Source organism: Narcine bancroftii, chromosome 8 (assembly GCF_036971445.1).
Source record: "Narcine bancroftii isolate sNarBan1 chromosome 8, sNarBan1.hap1, whole genome shotgun sequence".
NCBI lineage: Eukaryota > Metazoa > Chordata > Chondrichthyes > Torpediniformes > Narcinidae > Narcine > Narcine bancroftii.
The window spans coordinates 4777530-4798507 of record NC_091476.1 but is presented as its reverse complement, the minus strand read 5'-3'; the positions used below and the strand labels follow the sequence as shown (position 1 = coordinate 4798507).

The 20978-nt window shown below is 41.2% G+C and overlaps 1 protein-coding gene across 13 annotated transcripts in view; it reads right to left on the bottom strand.

Annotated features, from left to right (window-relative positions):
* Positions 1 to 20978, bottom strand: part of eda2r (ectodysplasin A2 receptor) — a 678182-nt gene that overhangs the window by 384092 nt on the left and 273112 nt on the right. For 12 of the 13 annotated variants that reach the window (XR_011342800.1, XR_011342797.1, XR_011342807.1 and 9 more), the window contains one exon: positions 18853 to 19122. The exons of the other annotated variant lie outside the window; for it this stretch is intronic. Coding sequence is in view for 4 of the 12 variants with exons in the window: in XM_069892730.1 (XP_069748831.1) it covers positions 18853 to 19103 (251 nt within the window). In the remaining 8 variants the exon portion in view is untranslated. The remainder of the gene's footprint in view (positions 1 to 18852; positions 19123 to 20978) is intronic. 13 annotated transcript variants of the gene reach the window in all.

The window sequence follows — 20978 nt, the reverse complement described above, 5'->3', positions numbered from 1 at the left end:
GCGGCTGGTCTGGGTGGGGTATTACATATGGCCATGGACAGTCATGCGAGTCTGGGAGGGGTATTACATATGGCCATGGACAGTCATGCGAGTCTGGGAGGGGTATTACATATGGCCATGGACAGTCATGCGAGTCTGGGTGGGGTATTACATATGGCCATGGACAGTCATGCGAGTCTGGGTGGGTGACTCAGAAATGAAATGGTTGCCTACTGGAAAGTCTCTGTTGTAGTGGAGGGAGAGGATGTGTTCAGCAAAGCGAACTCCCAATTTGCAACCAGTCTCTCCGAGGTAGAGAAGGTCACAAGGGGAACACCTGATGCAGTAAATCAGTCCTGTGGATACACAGGTAAAGTATTACTTTACTTGAAAGGGCTGTTTGGGGGGCCGGACCATGATGAGGGGGTGGGGGGAGCGGGTGGGGGGAGGGTGTGGGTGGGTGCACATGCTGCACTTCCTGCAGTAACAGGGGAAGCTGCTGGGGTTGGGAAATAGGTGGGAGGGATGAGTGGATGAGGGAATCGGAGGCAGAGAGTTTCTCCCACTTGTTACTCTCAGAGAAAAGCAATTCATCCACATCTTCATCTTAAACTGTGAATATGACTGTGAGAAAAGGAAGTGACTCATAATTATGGGAGGAAAGTAAGTGATGATAATGTTGCAAATAATAAAAATCTAATTATCTCCGTTCACAGAACCTAGGAAAGCAATATTCTGATCACAATACTGGTTGGGTCAATTATTGTTTTTAGCCTTGTAACCACATGCTGGTGAAAAAGGATTGATGGCCCTATCCATTTCTTCCCCCTGTCGTGCTGGGTGGGGTTCTATGAAAGTTCTTTGCTACATGTACAGTGCCAAAGTTAATTTGGTGGGCTGTGCAGCTGGTCAACCCATAAGTAGTACAGCAATTAAAAATACAGCCTAGGTTTACAGAGAGATAACAGTTAGAAGAGATCAAGAGCATTGCCGTCTTAACCATATGAGGATTGTTCAGGAGTCTGAGAACAGCAGGACAGAAACTGTTCTTAAATCTGGTGGGGGGTGATCTCACACTCACAAAGGGTGAAATCACTACATCACCTCCACTTTGTTACCTCGAACAAGGCCTCCTGTACAGACAAGGTCTTCTCTTACCTCACTCAGATATCTATTAGCTGACCCTTGGAACCCTACTCCACAACTGCAGCAGAGGTGGGTCGGAATGCACTATAACAGCAGTGATTTACCACAGCTTACAAACAAATAAAGAACCACTCACTCATTTCTTTCAGCCACTGTGAAGTTGACTTTCTTTTATCATTCTCTAAACACAATATTGCATTCTTCATCTCCCCAAACACCATCTAGCTAAACTCCTCTGACTTTCTCATTGACTTACTCCCACAAGGGTGATCCTGGCTCCCTCACTCTCCTCCTCCTGACAAAGGTAAGTATGTGACAGCACTCCTCTTTACAAAATATTGGCCTCCATGACAAGGAATCAATAGTGTCCTTGCGCTTTCTCCACTAAACCAGAAGGCCCCCTGTCTACAGTCACACAGGCTGGAAGTCCATGGGTGAATAAACTAAGCATCTCTTCCAACATCACAGCTACTCTCCAGCATACCACTCCACCCATCCCATTAATTTTTATTTTAAAAAATCATCTTGTGGTATAATTTTACCATTAAAATTTTTAAAATGACTTTTACCAAGAATTTCATGTAGAATCCCTTAATTTAACCTGCAATAATCTTCCCTCTTCCTTTATTAATGTAAAATCTAGGTTGATAAAGCCTATTTCTTCAATTAAAATGCATTGAGGATGTCACTGAGTTCAAATACTTCACAACCAGGGCTAACCAAAAATCATAGTTGGATGCAGAGATCTGGGCACTTCTCAGAGCTCATGATGCTGCCCTCAGGACAAGAGACAAAATAGCAATAAGATCAGCCAAGACAGAACTCTCTCCTGCAGTCCAGAAAGCATAGCACAGGTATACACAGAAAATCCACAGACAGCTGTGCAACACAAGGAACATGTGGCAAGGGATTAAAACTATAACAGACCACAAGACAACCATGTGGAGTCAATGTCAACAATGCCTCCCATCAGACAAACTGAATATCTTCTATGTCTAGTTCAATGAGAAGGATAGGCTTTTTGAAGCTTCATTGATCCATATGTTTTAAGCATGCCCAATTTAGAAATATTTGGGGAAATTATTTTCCAAATTTTATCAATGGTTTTTAAGATCAAAATAAACCCATGCCCTTTAATTGCCTTGTTTGTTTTTTTTTTCTTGTGTACCTCTGTCTGCAACTCAGGAGAATGTTTGAGCTTTTATCATGTTGATAGCCAGACAGACAAGTTTAATGGAATGGAAAGATGAATCTTCACCTACTCATACACAGTGGTTACATAATGTAATATCCTATTTAAGTTTGGAGAATATTAGATACAACATCAAAGATAGAAAGTTTCAATTTGAAAAGTTGTGGGGCCCATTTGTAGATTATGATCGCGATTAGAAGGTTGGATTCGCTGGCGATTCTCTGTCTAGTGTCTGAAGATCGCTATTTGATCCATTTTTTTTTACATCCTTTTCTACAGGTAACCTTGATTAGAGGGAAGGGGTCAATTAGATCTAGTTTTAGGGATTTTTGTTTATTTCTTTTTATAGATCATTTGTAAATATGTGTGAAACAAAAGTCTGTAGACACTGATTGTGGTAAAAACACATCGCAAGGCTGGAGGTGCTCAGCCGGTCTTTTTAAGATCTATAGCAGACAAAGATATATTGCCACTGTTTCAGACCTGAGCCTTTCTTCAAGGAATAAGCAAGAAGCTGGAAATCTCAGAATGTCTCAGGATTCAGACAATGCGGCTGGGGGAGGAGTTCAGACCAACAAAAGGTGTTAATTGGATATGATATGGGACAAGGTAGAATTTATTATGTTTGTGTGAAAGGAGATGGAATAGAGAGTCAGAAGGTGGCGGGGAAGAAGGAGGTGGGGGGGATTTAACAAAAGCCAGAGAAGTCTATATTAATGCCATCTGGATGGAGGGTTCCCATTTGTAAGATGGGGTGCTGTTCCTCCAATTTGTGAATGGTCAGACAACTTGTGCCCACACCTCCTCCCTCACCACCATTTGGGGCCACAAACAATCTTTCCAAGAGAAACAACTTTTTACGTGAATCTGCAAGAGTCATCTACTGCATCTGGTGCTCCTGTTATGGTCTCCTCTACATCGGAGAGACTGGACACAGACTGGGAGATAACTTCAACTCTGTCTGCCGCAATAGTGTGGATCTCCCAATGGATATTAATTTCAATTCCCTGTCCCATTCCCTTGTTGACATGTCTTTCCATGGTCTGATACACTGCCAGACTGAGACCACCCGCAAATTGGCAAAATTCCATCTGGGCACCCTCCAACCTGTAGCTCTCATTAATCCCCCCACCTCACCACATCTTCCCCTGTCACCTTCTCCTAGCTCTGATTCTCTATTCCTTCTCCTTTCACACAAACATGATACATTCTTACCTCATCCCAATTAACACCTTTTGTTGGATTGGATTCCACCCCCAGCCGGCATTGTCTGAATTCTGAGCATTTCTGAGTTTTCCTGATTCTGGCTTATTCCTTGAAGAAGGGCTCAGGCCTGAAATGTCTAGAATATCTCTCTGTCTCCTATAGACCAGCTGAGTTCCTCCAGCATCTCGGAGTGTTTTCACTGTGAATATTTGCGCTATGTCTATTTATGTGTTCGCATGTTTTTACACAAAGGACCAAAGAACATTGTTTCATCCAATTGTACTTTGAAATTTTATGATAATAAACTTGAACTTATCTTCTGTATTGTAAAGTGTCCAATGGGATGGCCAGTGGTATATGAACTGCAGCCAAATATCCCGTCAAATGGGATCTCCAGTTGGTGGACAGCCAGATAGCCTACCAATTTTAATGGCCAACCAGACATCCATGAATTCAGTTCTGGAAGCTCCTTCTCATTAACACTTCAGAACTTTCTTAAAATCTAAACCCACTCATTCCTTGAAGAAGGGGGTTGGGCCTGAAACATCCATTATATATCTTTTCTCTGATGGAGGCGGTGAGACCAGCCAAGTTCCTCCAGCGTTTCTGTGTTTTGACTAAAATCTAAACCATTGAGTTAGTTTTTTTTAAGCACAGGACATCTGCTGAGTGACATTAAAAGCACAAGTTTTACTGCATTTCTCTAAATGACAACATGATTGATTAATGAGCTTAATGCTTAAGCAACATTCAGTTACCAAATGGACAGTAATTTCTCAGCTATTGTCATCAAGCAGACAAGGCATGGAGTAAAACTCTTTATGATGCCCATTAAACACATAAAAGCCAACTATAGCAACGTAACGATCCTTTCTCCACACTGCCATATCAAATTATAAAATCAGTCATGCAGCAAAGCCCACCAAGTCCATGCTGAATAACAACCATCAAATTTACACTAATTTAATCAATCTACCGATCAGTTTCTCATGGATAGAACAAAGAGCTGAATGACTGTTCACGAACAAACATCCCCTAGAGAGAGACTAGTTTAACCTTGTTCACACAATAATGCCAAACATCTGGCCCATCTAGATAGGACAGGACAACTGTATTAATAAAGGAACACCACATCAAGACAACCCTTGTAAACTGGTGTAGAGCAATATCATGGATCCCTGTTCTTTTGAACAAGAACTGAGAAGCTAGAGGGACTCAGTGAATCAGGCATTTTCTCATACTTTGATGAAGGGCTCAAGGCCAAAAGATCACTGATCCATCTTTATCTTTGCTATATAAAGGACACTGTTTAACCAGCTGAGTTTCTCCAGCATTTTGTGTTTTAACTTCAACCATGGGGTCCACAGATTTTTTGTGATTTTCTACAGTTTGGACTGTATCAAATATCTTTGATATTACCATTATTTCAGCTTTCTTTTTGTTTAAAGTTGGGCCAAGTTTTTCATTCTGTCCGTTGATGGTCGATACTAATTTCTGTAAATTTATTTCACTGTTTGCTATCAGTACCTATCATCTGCATAGCAGAGGGTGTTGATATTGTGACCTCCTGTATTTATTCCAGGTAGGTCTTGTGTGGTTATCGCTTCTCAGCCTTTTGGCTAAGATCAAATGTAGGTCTTGTGTGGTTCTCATGATGTTTTCACTGTTCAACGAGAACAGGCAATAAAATTAAAAGTTGAATGAATGTAGGATTAGTGCAAGTTGGGTGGATCATGGTCAGGATGGACTCAGTGTCCAGAAGTCTTGTTTCTCTCCTTGGCTTTTTCTTTTATCTAACTCACAGTCACATGCTCTAATATTGTCTTGTGGCATGGTGGTAAATGTGTTTGGTTATATGGTGCCCTGGGACATTTTAGCTTATTGTTATTGATGCCATCAGAGAAGTTTGGGAATTAGGTTGTGCAGAAAGTCATTTGATGCTGAGTTTCAGCATGAAGCTGTTCGGACTGTGACTGGTCATCTGTAGATGAGGAATCAAAGGAATAAAGAAAAATCAGTAATGCAAAAAGAGCAAAATACCCATTGCAGAATTTTCATCCCATCAAAATCAGGGAGATATTTGACAACATCGCATAGAACAGGGGCAACAGTTAATGCACCTTTTCCAGCTAACCACAACGTCATTGGGCAAGAATGTTCCAGGGTGAGGGATTTCAGCTGCGGGGTGGGATAGGAGAAGCTGGGCTATTCTTCAAGGCAAAGTAAGTGGAAAGAAGGTTTGACAGAGATGGATCATTTTAGGTTTAGAGAGGGAAAATTGTAGGTCAGAGCCCTTTGGCAGATGATAAAAATACCAGTGTATATGACAGGACACAAGGTATGGAAGTAATAATAGGTTAATCAGCCATTTGAACCTTCCCCATCAATCAGATTCATACCTGGTCTTCCATCTTCATGCCACTATCTTGCATTAATCTCCTAACTTTTGATGTCCATACTAGCCAAAGATCTATTGAACTCTGTGTGGAATATTGGCAGTAATGATACCTTCACAGCCAATTTTGGAAGAGAATTCCAAAGATTTAGTACCTCTGGTTGAAGAAGTTTCTTCCCATCTCAGTCCTGAAAGGCCAACCTGATACTTTGAGATTGGGATCCCTGGTTCTAGACACCCAAGGCTGAAGAAACATTGGGGCCCAAAAGAATATCATTAGTTTCAATAAGATCACCTCTCATTCTTTTAAACTCCAGAGTGTAGCCCATTCTGCTGAATAGCTGTCATAAGATAAAACCACAATCTAGTGAATGGTTATTAAATTCCTTCCATCTCAGGAGATGAGATTTGTTCACAATGTTCGGGATGCTTCTCATCAGAGCCCTCTCTAAGGTTGTCTTTACTAATGCACACAACTTCTCTTGCAATAATGCTGAACACAGTTAATTCATCTCTCTAAACCCAACACCTTACAATCTCTCACCACTTAAAAAATACTCTATTTAACCTGTTATCACCAATGTGGATGAAGTCACACTTTTTAATATTATTTTCTTCCGCCATGTTTTCCTTCAACCTGCCCATGTTCCCCTCACACCCCATCTGCACCCTCCTCAAGACTCACATTGTCTCCTAAACTTGCACGGACCCCTCATGAACATTATTTATAATACGAACGACAGTTTTAAAATGCTGCATAAAAGATTAAATGAAAATCACTTGATGCAGAAAGCAGTTATAATTTTGAACTAAACAGGAAAGTTGACATGCTGTGATTGTAGTCCAATACACAAAAGTGCTGGTGAAACTCAGCAGGTCACACACATTTATTGAAAGTAAAGGATAACCAACATTTCAGGCCTGAGCCCATCGTTGAGGAACTCGCTACTTGACCTATTTGTGCTGATCACGTGGTCACTTTGTTCTTGCTGCATTATACTAGCCCATTATACTAGCCCATTATACTAGCCCATTATACTAGCCCATTATACTAGCCCATTATACTAGCCCATTATACTAGCCCATTATACTAGCCCATTATACTAGCCCATTATACTAGCCCATTATACTAGCCCATTATACAAGCCCATTATACTAGCCCATTATACTAGCCCATTATACTAGCCCATTATACTAGCCCATTATACTAGCCCATTATACTAGCCCATTATACTAGCCCATTATACTAGCCCATTATACTAGCCCATTATACTAGCCCATTATACTAGCCCATTATACTAGCCCATTATACTAGCCCATTATACTAGCCCATTATACTAGCCCATTATACTAGCCCATTATACTAGCCCATTATACTAGCCCATTATACTAGCCCATTATACTAGCCCATTATACTAGCCCATTATACTAGCCCATTGCAACTCACCTACTCCTTCTACACTTCTGAAAGCAATTCCACGCATTGAAAATATAAATGTAGAAAAGGCATGAGAAATGTTTGTGCTCTATATTTTCAATGTGAATAGCACTAATGACCAGGTTGTAAGGAATAGAGACAGTAGGTTTGAATTTCTATGAGGGATCTATAACTTGTTCAACAGAATTTCAGACAAGGAGAGCTGAAACACCACGAGTGGAAGCAATGCCTTTAGCAGCTTTTTCCACAGTTTCCTCACCTCTTATGACAAAGTAAATGGTGGAAGGCCCACAGAAATTCAACCTTTGGCTTTCTTTGGTGACAAAAGAGGATAAGACATTAACAGTGGGTCATACAAAAAATAAACACAAGAGTGTTTTAACACTCCCCTCAAATTCTTAGTCAGCTATTTTAGTGATTCGATCCACGCATTAAAGTATTTGTTTCAGAATAAATATTGTGATATTCTATACTCAGTTTAATTTCAAAAGCTAATGTTTCTGATTTGAGTCCTTGTCTAGACAGAGAAATAATCTAGTGTGTTGCACAATAAAAGGAACGACATGGCAAGTGGTTCTAAATGATAGTGACCTGCTCATTATTCATGCGGGTTTGATTCTTTTTAAAAACATTGGAAAGAAATTTGCCCAGAAATTCATCCCAGGACAGTAAAACTAAATAGCTTTAGTTCAATGCACTGAGTTTTTAATATTAATTCCAGAGCACAATGCCACTTTATAAAACATTTACTTCTACCAGCTGGGGGATAAATTTTGCGCAAACAATGAAGTGAATATAATGCTTGAAATTGAAAATAGGAACTGAAAACAGTGATGAAATGTCTATGCTGTGAAACATCAACTCCATTTCTCTTCCCACTGATGTGGCCTGAGCTGCTAAATATTTCCAGCATTTTCGGTTTTGATTTAAGGTAAACATTTCCTTATTTTTGAAGTATTATTTCTGATTGAGATTCTACTTCATCTGAAATAAAACATTGCTTTTCATTTAATAGTGATCAAACTACAGCTAGGCTCCCAAAACAAGACAACATGTGCAGACTTAATGAAGCACCGTGGGGATAGCACATTATCTTTAATCTCTATCACTGATGGAGCAGAATGGTCCCAACCATGCATTGTTCCAACATCTGGTACAGCAGGAATCACATTCCTACTTGCTCGCAAGCATTAAGTCAATGTAATAGCGTTGGCTTCTTGTGAGCTTTCCAGAATGAAGACTGGTGTTGATTAACACTTAAGTGTCAGTAAAGAGAGAGGAATTCACAGACATAAGTCTTCACATCATTCCCCATCAACCTGCCACCCCCATGCCCTCACCTCAACCAGGTCAGCTCCTTTACTTCACTAAAGCTGCTGACCTGTCTGAGTGTGCAAAAGTACATTTCAAAGGATCAGTGATCATACTTTCATCTCTGAAATTATAAGCTGAAACTCCATTTGTGATGTTGGGTGAGCCTTGGTTTGCACCTGTTGGTGAAAGGGTGAAAATGTAATAGTAAGTCCAACACTATTAACACACCCACAGCTTGGATTTCCATTCAGTGCTGTCTATAAGGAGTTTGACATGAGTGGATTTTCCCCAGTTTCTTGTTTCCTCCCACCCTCCAAAGCAGGTTAATTGGGTGTTATTGGGGCAGCAGTGGTATAAATAGCTGGAATCGGCTTCAACTGCATTGTAACAAAAATTTAAACATTTATAAATAAATGTTGAGCCAATTGAGACATAACCAACTCAAAGGTTAGATTTAAACCATCTGTTTTGATCTGAATTTCTTAATGGGAAATAAAACAGAAAATGTTAAGAACGTAGCAGATCAGGCAGCCTCCAGAGAGGAAAAAAGGATTTGAAGTTTCAGTCTGACAGAATCTGCTGAGGTGTTGAGTTCCTCCAGCCTTTTTTTTTGTTTGCCAGCATCTGCAGCTCTGTGTTTGTCTGTTTCTTTATCTTTGAGCCAAATGCACATTGTAGTTTTTTCTAATTGTGTCACAGAGATACGTCTCTCCATGCAAATTATATGGAGACCTGTATCTGAATCATCCTTGAGATTCAAGATTCAATTTATTATTATAGTAATTCTTCTTCTTCCTTCTTCTTTGGCTTGGCTTCGCAGACGAAGATTTATGGAGGGGTATGTCCATGTCTGCTGCAGGCTCGTTGGTGACTGACAAGACTGATGCGGGACAGGCAGGCACGGTTGCAGCGTTTGCAAGGGAAAATTGGTTGGTTGGGGTTAGGTGTTGAGTGAGGTGGGCTCTGCAGTCTTCTTCAAAGGAGGTTGTTGCCCGCCGAACTGTGAGGCGCCAAGATGCACGGTTGGAGGCGATATCAGCCCACTGGCGGTGGTCAATGTGGCAGGCACCAAGAGATTTCTTTAGTAGTCCTTGTACCTCTTCTGTGGTGCACCTCTGTCTCGGTGGCCAGTGGAGAGCTCGCCATACAACACGATCTTGGGAAGGCGATGGTCCTCCATTCTGGAGACGTGACCCACCCACTGCAGTTGGGTCTTCAGCAGCATGGATTCGATGCTTGCGGACTCTGCCAGCTCGAGTACTTCGATGCTGGTGATGAAATCATTCCAATGAATCTTGAGGATGGAGCGGAGACAGCGCTGATGGAAGTGTTCTAGGAGCCGTAGGTAATGGCGGTAGAGGACCCATGATTCGGAGCCGAACAGGAGTGTGGGTATGACAACGACTCTGTACACGCTGATCTTTGTGTGTTTCTTCAGGTGGTTGTTTTTCCAGACTCTTTTGTGTAGTCTTCCAAAGGCGCTATTTGCCTTGGCGAGTCTGTTGTCTATCTCTTTGTCGATCCTTGCATCAGATAAAATGGTGCAGCCGAGATAGGTAAACTGGTTGACCGTTTTGAGTTTTGTGTGCCCAATGGAGATGTGGGGGGGCTGGTAGTCATGGTGGGGAGCTGGCTGATGGAGGACCTCAGTTTTCTTCAGGCTGACTTCCAGGCCAAACATTTTGGCAGTTTCCGCAAAACAGGACGTCAAGCGCTGAAGAGCTGGCTCTGAATGGGCAACTAAAGCGGCATCGTCTGCAAAGAGTAGTTCACGGACAAGTTTCTCTTGTGTCTTGGTGTGAGCTTGCAGGTGCCTCAGATTGAAGAGACTGCCATCCGTGCAGGACCGGATGTAAACACTGTCTTCATTGTTGAGGTCTTTCACAGCTTGTTTCAGCATCATGCTGAAGAAGATAGTAAAGAGCGTTGGTGCGAGGACGCAGCCTTGCTTCACACCGTTGTCAATGGAGAAGGGTTCGGAGAGCTCATTGCTGTATCTGACCCGACCTTGTTGATTTTTGTGCAGTTGGATAACCATGTTGAGGAACTTGGGGGGGGGTGGGGGGTATCCGAGGTGCTCTAGTATTTGCCAGAGCTCTTTCCTGCTTCATATTACATGAAATTTATTTTTACCTGCTGCAAGGCAGACAGATTCACCACTGACAGACAGACTTACAGTCAGAGAAAGCAAAAGGGAGTCTCCCTTCCTGCGCCCCCCCCCCCCACCGAGTCACTGAGTGTTTGTAGATTCACCTCCAGCATTTCCACAGCCCCCACAACCACACAGAGCCCAGTTCAAACCATCAGCAACCCAAGGTCCAGATCCAAACCTCTAACACGGTCAAGAACCCTGCAGCACCCTCGGCACCTCCTCACATCCCGGTTCCGATACCTGGTACCCCTTCATCCAATTCGAACCGGTCTCCTGACAGCCATCTCCAGCAGCTCGCAGCTTCCATTGGCTCCTCACCTCAAGTTGGCAGCAGGCCACCATATTCACTGGTCCCTCAGCTGCAGAGCCCCCTCACTGGTCCATTGCCGTGATCAGCATCCCCACAGGTTGTCTCCTCCACCTCCCTCTCAGACAGGAGAGTGATTTTCCCATCCTCTTGTGCCCTGCTCCAGTCTCTGCCTCCCCAGAATCTGCAGCCAGGGCGGCGCCATCTTGGGCACAGCCCGTGGTTGCAGAATTTCAACTAGAGCCACCATTGACACCGGCAGCTCTGCCATCATCAGGCTTCCCCAAGTACAGAGTTCACTTTTTTTAAAGCAGGGTGAGTGTCAGAAGATTCAGCATTGGTTCCTTTTGAGTTTTGCCAGGGACTAAACAATGTGCCAGAAATTGCCTGCCCCTTTTCATTGTGGATTCCCATAGGGACTTCTGAATTGTTGGGCAAACCTTGAGAAAGTGTCCCTGAAATTCTCTTGATGAGCTTCTGGGACAACTAAAAGCTGGAAAACAAGGAAATGTGTTAAAGAATGCTTGACATCCTTGGAAATTATTAATTTACTGACAATCAGCAGTTGCTTTGCCAAGAAGGTGCCAGGTCAAGGATGAACAACCAAATTCCTTGATAATGATTGCCAACAGACAGTGTGTGAGGGGCAGTCAGTTGCTCAACAATCTTACAGCTGTAACGCCTTTCCCAACATCACACCCTGGGTTAAATGTTTTCAGCAAATAACTCTTTTGCCCATCTCTGAAATTCTTTGGTGCTTGAAATGTTCAGGAAAACCAAACCAGTTTCTTTTATTTGGAACACTTTTAAGAGAGTGAGAGTGATGGGCGCATGGAATGTGCTGCTGGCCACAGTGGTGGAAACAGGCACAATAGAATATTTTAAGTCCCTATTAGATAGATGCATGGAGCTAAGAAAAATAGAGTTTTGCAGTGGGGAAATTATTCAGTTGTTAGAATCAGTTATTAGGTCAGCACAACACTGAGGGCCAAAGGGCCTCTTCTGTGCCATAGATTTTCATGTTCTATAATAACAATATTTTGAAAGGCTGAGATATTTTGAAAGTTAAAAGCTCTTTTGCTTTCTGGAGTAACAATTCCAAGAAACAATGGGCTTCAGCATCTCTTTATCGATAAAGAGCTACATTCTTGCCACTTCACCACCAGCAGGATATAGCTTGTTCACCGACAGCAGCCTTCACTGTACATGTTTCTGATAGTGGGGAGGGTTTTGCCTGTGATGTCCTGCACTCTGTCCTCTACCTTTTGGAGGGCTGGACACTTAGGGTATTGATGCCCCCATACCAGACTGTGATGTAGCCACACAGCACACTTTCCACCACACCTCAAAGAAATGTTCCAAGGTTTAAGTTGTGATATCAACTCTCCTCAAACTCCTGAGGAAGTAGAACCGCTGGCATATGGGGAGAAAAGGCCAGAACTTGGAGCTAGATGTGAGAACAGTTTAGCTCAGATGGATTTGCAGAGCAGACTCAATGGGCTGAATGGCCTACTTCTGTTTCTTTATTGTGTCAGAGAGAGATGCTTTCTTCACAATGCCATTCTTGTGTTGGGTCCAGGAAAGATCTTCCGAGATCTTGACTCCCAAGAACGTAAATTTGCTCTCCCTCTCCACCTCTGATCCTCCAGTGATCACTGGATTACACACCTCTAGCTTTCCCTTCCTGTGGTCACCAGTCAGCTCCTTAGATTTGGTGACATTGAGTGCAAGGTTGTTGTTGGTGCACCATTCAGCCAAGTTTTCAATTTCCCTCCTGTTCGCTGACTCATCCCCTTCCTTTATACAACCCACTACTGTAGTGTCGTCAGCAAATGTGTAGATGGTGTTATTGTCGTACTGAGCCACACAGTCATAGGTGTAAAGTGAGTAGAGGAGGGGGTTAAAAACGCAGTCCTGTGGTGCTCTGGTACTGATGGAGATGTTTGATAACACTGAGAAGCTGAATGCTTATTGGTAACAACTTTGACTGTTGCATCTCAAAGCTTAAGTAGCCATTGTAACAATGAAGGAAACTCTCGGCCCCTCCTTGCCCGAGGCTCATATTTTCCAGAGTCCCTGACTTCCAACTCTAAGCGTGCTGCTAAGAGTCCATTTAGGTGAGCATGGTTAGATTATAAAAGCTAGTAATTTCCTTAAAAATAAAAGGAAACTGGGACAGATTATATTGAAGTGTTTATTAGCATTCATTCCAGTTTGTATTGACCCATTTGGTTTAAAATGCTTACCATGTGCGCCTGGCATGTTGAAACATTAAAAACATTCTCAGTCTTCAATAGAGTGGAGGAAATGAAAATCAAATTTGCTCCTTTGAGCCCTAAGAGTATTGGAATTGGAATTGACATGACTGCCATGTAAATCCCACAGGGTCAACTCTAATATATTTCCTCAGCCCCATATATTGGTTCAAACAGATTTTGAGATACAAGAATAATCAAAGCTGCACTGAAGTTCTTGACAAAGCTTTGACATAATATTTGCCAGGGACTTTCAAGGTCAGGTAAGCATCAGTTTTAGGAATCAAGCTCAACAACATTTGTTAATTTATTTAAAATATATATCCATTAGGAGAAAACACAAAAGTGCTGGCAGAACTCAGCAAGTCAAGTAGATCCATGGGAAGCAGTAGGTAGGCAACACATTTCAGGCCCTTCATCAGATTCCTGATGGAGAGCTGCCCACTACTTCTCATGGATGCTATGTGACCTGCGGGGTTCTTCAGCATCTTTGTTCGTTCTAGTTCTCCACCATTTACAGATGTCTTGTTTCCCTCCATCTATCTATTGGGACTTCCTTTTGATTTGTTTTCCCACTTGATTTTCCAACATTATTTTTGAAAGATTTTGGCTGATTTTGGCAAGAATTGTACAGGTCTCAGGGCTTATTCACTTCACCAAAGTGGACAGTGTTTGACTCAAACACAGCCTAAACAATAAAAAGGAAAATTCTTTGCCCAAGAGTTAAAGGCACGTAAGAGAATTTCCTACCATCTACACTATTCTACTCAGTCAAATCAATACCAGTGATTATAACAGCTGGATGAAAGAAAAATAGAAGATTATGGGGTAAGGGAGGGTTTAGTACTTTTTTTATATAAGGGGTATATGGGGTAGCACAACATTGAGAGACAAAGGACCTATTCTGTGCTGTATTGTTCTATGTTCTTTATGTTCACTTCACACTTGACTAATTGACCAGGCTTTCACTGGTGGGATGGTGGTAGGCAAGGATAGTATCTTCAGAATTTTGGAAGACCTGAAACCAGTACATCGAAGCAACTGTGAAGAAGACAGACCAATGCCTCGACTTCCCGAGATTTGGCATATCCTTGAATAAGCCATTGAAATTCTACTAGTGTAATTTGGAGAGTATACAGATGGGTTGCATCACAGTGTGGTTTGGAAACAATTGCCTAGAATGCAGAAGACTACAGAAAGTGGCTATCCCAGCCAAGTCCATCACAAACGGAGACCTCCCATCTATTTCCCAGAATACAGAAGACTACAGAAAGTGGCTATCCCAGCCAAGTCCATCATGGACAGAGACCTCCCATCAATTGCCCAGAATGCAGAAGACTACTGAAAGTGGCTATCCCAGCCAAGACCATCACATGCAGAGACCTCCCATCTATTGAAGAGATCTACATGAGGTACAGCCTCAAGAAAGCAGCCAACATCATATAAGATGCACATCAGCTTAGCCAAGATATCCTCTCACTACAATCTTCAGCCAGGAGATATAGAAACCTTTAATGCAGCACCACTGGGATCAAGAGTATCGTGTTTTCCAGCAGTTATGCTCATGAATGTTCCATGACGACACTATGAACCACTCCAGGACCATCAAAAGTTTGATCTGCAGGATTGAAACTTCACTTTTTTTTCCACTAACTGCAACTATGAACATTTATTTATCTATCCTTTTATATATTATCTTTTTAGTCTCATGGCACATTACGGTAACTTAATTCTTACTATTGTTTGTGTATCTTGGGTATCTGTGCGGTTGCAACAAGGAAGGTTTTTGGTGCAACTATACATTGTTCTGATATTTCTGATCATAAACTCACTTTTGCTCCACAATACCCCTTGCAATATAGCCATCAAGGGGGTGGACCTTACAGATATTTCCCCTTCTTTGTGTGAGGAAACTGAGTTCTTGGTTCTAAAGACTCCCCAGCTCCCTACCATTCACTAAGAACTGCCCTGGTTTCACCTGACAAAGAGCAAAACCTTGCATTTGTCCGAATTAAATTCCTTTGTTCACTTTCGCATTTTGCAGAGAACCTGTTGAAATCTCAAAAGGCCTCTTCACTCTCCAGATTATTTATCCATCCTTCGAGTTCACTCATAAAATCTGCATAGTTAAGAATAATTAATGAACTTTTGTAAGGGAAAAGTTGTCAAAATGAATCAGAAATCACAAAAACCTGCAACTGTTGATTCTTCTTGAAAGTTTGTTAAAATGATATTCTTATGAATAACTATTAACTCAGTTACCACTTTCAAGTTTATTATCATCAAGTTGTAACAAAACTGCATCCTTGGTGCAAAAACTTGCAAAGATTCATACAGACATAACACACATGTATATACACATACAGATAAATATATACAAAAAATAAATATTGTTAAATAAATAGTAGAGTCTTGGAGGGTTGGTCATTCAGCAGCTTAACTGCCTGTGGGAAGAAGCAGTTCCTCAGCCTGGTGGTGTTGGCTCTGATATTCCTGTATCTCTTCCCCAAAGGGAGTAGCTGAAAGATGCTAATGCGGAGTGATGGGGTCCTCGACAATTTTGAGAGACTATTTATAGATACAATTAAATTTGCTTTGATCATCAATCCCATTAATTTTTTTTAACAAAGAGTGGAATTTAGACTCATGGGTTTGTCATTGCTTCGTCCGGGTATGGTACACGTTCAGGATTTAACTTGCCAGCAGTCTGCTGATACTGTTCTCAGTCTATTGACTCATTTATTATAGAAAGTTCCTCATAGCCTCTCTCCCCAGTGTCTCTCCACACTTTTGATAAAGGCCATTTATGTCTAGCTATTTTATTTAGAATCCTTTCAGCCTGTTTGTTTTCAATGATATTTGAAATATTTATTAAATTTACAATAATAAAATATATTAACATTGATTTTATTTTAATAGATTTTTTGGAGAGGGCATCATGCCCTTGTTCACACTAGGGAGGAAATCATCATTTTTCTAAGCTATATTATGCTGCTCCTTTTCATCAATCCTTTCATTGCTCCTTTGCTTTACAATAGTGAAAAGGGCTTGTATGCATTATACTTAATGTTAGCTGTAATTCCATTTCAAGAATCTTCAAGGCCATAGAGACGAAGCTTTAAATCATATCTAGCCTTTTAACAAGAGAGATGGAAGAGAAGGTATTTACAAATCACATGTAAGGAATAAGCCAAAGTCCGAATTGGCAGTAAATGCAACATCACTGCAGTTGTCTGGATAGGAGGACAAAATGGAAGAGTAAGAAGTCATCACATATACATCCATTTTTTTTAAAAAGATCCTGATAACTGAATGGACACTCATGAGATGTTTGCATGCTAAAACAAAAGTCCTCAAGACAAGAACAGTAGAAGGAATGACTGTAGAGGAAGGAAACTGCCAAAATGAGTTTTACTCATTCCTTGAAGTGCTCAGGCCCGAAATGTTGGTTATATATCTTTACCTCCTCTAGACACTGCAAGACATGTTGAGTTCCTCCAGCTACAATGGGAAGAAAGAAGGATTGACGACCAGAATAGGGTGGCTGGTTTTCTGCTCTGAAAGAATCGCCTACTTCTGCTCCTATATCTGGTGATGTTTGTGGACTCTGCCACCAGAATCAGAAGGAAGGATATAATGGATAGTACATGCTGGGGATTTTCATAGATATTCTCCTGGTCTGAAAGAATTAGACTTGAAGGCAAGGCTTAATAGAAGAGATGAGCAGAGTTGCACTGAGCTCAAAATTCATGAAGGCTGAATGTTAAGCCCCAGTTGCATTTTGAAGTCAAATGGGAGAAAGTGGAAGTCGTGTAAATTAGGCATAGGATTCAGATGGAATAGCTCAGCTGATGGTCTTCTCCAGCCAGAACTAGAACAAGGATCAAAATCAGTTATTTAGAAGAACTTTTTCTAAGTGTTTTGTGAATCTTTGGAATTTTCTTCCTGAGAAGAATGTGGATAGTCAGTCATCATATTCAAAGCCAAGATTGATACACCTTTGGATACAAGGGAAGTAATAAGGGTCTCGGCAGGAAATGGAGTCAGAGCTGAAAAGTGAACCAGAATTTTACAATGTTTGAGGGAGCACACAACCGATTTTAATTTCCACTGTTTTAGCTACTATTTCAACCTGGACTGTCATTCCAATGCTACTACTTGCCAAATTTCCCCCTCTTCTAATCTTCCCCCATAGATCATGAACTGCGGAACAGAATGGTTGTGGGCTCTGCACATGCCAAAGACATCGCTAAATGGTTTTCAGCGTTCTCACTTCAATATCACCATTTCTAGTATCAGCAATTTGGTTAAAGTTGAGTCTAATGGAATTTTTGGTCTTGTTTATTTTCAAAACAGTGATTGATCTCCACATTTTATTGCCTTCTGGAGGTGTGGTATGGTTTCTGTAGTATCTGTAAGGTGAAGGACAATTTAAGCTCTTCTATTGAAGATGATTCAACAGTGGACTGAAACTAAAAACAAATGAAGAAAATGGAGGAATTATAGTTGGAAATGATGCACCCAATTTCACAAAAATAAATATAATGTCTTAGGTTAATTCCTTACAGGTTGCAACCCTGTGGATTATTTGTAGAAAAGGCCAACATTGTTTACTGCTGAAGAAACTACTTGAATAATTTGACCATCTTAATACCTGTGGGTGAATTAAATTGTATATCCAAACCTTTATTCCACTGATTGAAGGCGATGAAGCCTCTCTTATTAAATAGATTCCACTCAGATACTACTTGACACAATGAAAATTGAAAATCTAACTTGGAAGCTGCTGTGGACTGGAGTTTTAAGAAAACTTATTTACCTTTTCTCCTGTATTCTCTGTGCAATAACGAGAACACATTAGGTCAACTTTTTCAATGTACTAACCCTGGGCACTCACAAATACCTGTGAACTCAAATGTTCCAAACATTATGGTGCCCTGAAATGAGGGGACCATGTATAAAAAGTGCAGTAATTTCTACACGATCAAACCAAAATGTACACATATAACATTTTATAAAATAGAGTAGGCACTTTAATTACACGTGAACTGTTTGATTACAAATTTAAAACTATGGAGAACAGGGCCAAATAAAGAAAAACAAAAGTGTCAGTCCCAAACGTTGTGGAGGGCGCTCTACATGATTATTATGTGCTGTGTATTGTGTGTGTTGCACCGTGGTCTTGTTATATATGTACAGACAGATGATATAAACTTCAATTGATTAACAGAAGTAGTTTATTCAAGGAGATGGATATGAATGACAAGGCCAATTTGTGTGGTCTAATTGTTTTCTTGGTCATTTTAAAGGACAGTTGAAAGTCCAACATATTGGCTGGGCTGTAGTCAGAGGTAAAAGTTAAGAAATAAAGGATAGGTGCAAGAATAGGCCATTCAATCCTCACACCTGCTCCAACCTTTATAAAGATGTTATGTGTTCTATAACTGTCACAACTTTTCATGACTCACCCCGTATCTGTTGATCCTTTAAATGTCCATAAATCCATTGATCGATGACTGAACGCCCACATTGACATAATGTTCATCATTCTCCATGTGAAGAAATTTCTCCTCATCTCTGTCCTAAACAACTTACTCAAAGGGACCAAGTGTATTTGTGCACATTCCTGAAGGCTTCCAAGTTTAGCATCTGAGGAGCTGTGCACACTTGGATTGTAATGTCTAGAGTTTTGGAGCATGAGGAAATCCCAGCAACACATACAAATTTCCTTAAAGCGGCTGTGGAGAAAAGAATTGGGAGAAGCTTAGCCTGATCAAAGCAGGAAAGAAACTGTTCTTGAACCTAGTGGTGCGCGATCTCATACTCCTGAATCTTCTTCCTGACAGATGGAGTTGATGGAGAAGAGGTGGGCATGCATTATGGACTAAGCCACCTTTTCAACCCTCTGCAGTTTCCTATGGCCTTGGGTGAAGCAGTTCCTGTGCCACACTATAATGCACCCTGACAGGGTGCACCTGAAGAAGTGGATACAAATGCCAAAATTCCTCAGGCTTCTGAGGAAGTAGCGACACTGATGTGTTTCCTTAGTCATTTACATGGGTGGACAGGAGAAGTCACTGGAACTGATTACTCCTGGAAACTTAATGTTTAGTCATTAACATGGGCGGACCAGGACAGGTCACTGGATCTGATTACTCCTGGAAACTTAATGTTTAGTCATTAACATGGGCGGACCAGGACAGGTCATTGGAAATTATTACTCCTGGAAAATTAATGCTTAGTCATTAACATGGGTGGACCAGGACAGGTCATTGGAAATTATTACTCCTGGAAAATTAATGCTTAGTCATTAACATGGGCGGACCAGGACGGGTCACTGGAAATGATTACTCCTGGAAACTTAATGCTTAGTCATTAACATGGGCGGACCAGGACAGGTCACTGGATCTGATTACTCCTGGAAACTTAATGTTTAGTCATTAACATGGGTGGACAGGAGAAGTCACTGGAACTGATTACTCCTGGAAACTTAATGTTTAGTCATTAACATGGGCGGACCAGGACAGGTCACTGGATCTGATTACTCCTGGAAACTTAATGGTTAGTCATTAACATGGGTGGACCAGGACAGGTCATTGGAAATTATTATTCATGGAAAATTAATGCTTAGTCATTAACATGGGTGGACCAGGACAGGTCATTGGAAATTATTACTCCTGGAAAATTAATGCTTAGTCATTAACATGGGCGGACCAGGACGGGTCACTGGAAATGATTACTCCTGGAAACTTAATGCTTAGTCATTAACATGGGTAGACCAGGAGTGGTCACTGGAAATTATTCCTCCTGGAAACTTAATGCTATCTACTATATCCACTTCAGTGCCATTAATGTAGACCAAGGAGTGACTTCTGTCCCTCTTCTGGAAGTCTGTAACCAGCTCCTTGGTCTTGCCAACATTGTCCTGGCACCAAGCCACTCAGTTCTCCATCTCCCTGCTGTACTCCAGCTCATTGTTAGAAATTTTGCCAATGACATATATGGACTTGAAGAGGAAGTTGGCTACACAGTCATGGATGTACAAGGAGTGTGTTAGGGGGCTGAGGTCACAAATTTGTGGAACCTCAGTGTTGAGAATGACTATGGAGGAAGGGCTACCACCAATCTTCACTGATTGTGGCCTGCTTCCTCTGTACTCACAACCCCACTTAGTTTAGTATCATCAACAAACTTGGAAGACAAACTGTGGTCCACTTGGCCAAGTCATTAGATTTCAAAAAGTCGATCCCTGCTAAATTTAGCTGGCGAGAAGCTGCTAACAATTTGTTTATTCCCACTCTTTAATTTCTGTTTGATAACTAATTCTCAATCCATGGCAGTATATTACATTCAATTAGATATGCTCTAATCTTGATTCAACAGGACCTGACTAAATAGATTTGGAAAATCCAAAGACAACAAATCCACTGATACCCCTTTATCATAGCTCAAAGAATTATCGTGTAGCAGACAGAAGTAATTCTCCTTCATAAATCCATGCATGTTCTTTGCTTATTCTTTTAGGTCTTGTTCTTTTCAATGTTTTCTGTTATGAAATTCTTTGAAATTCCAGCATTTACCCAGATGTTGGCAT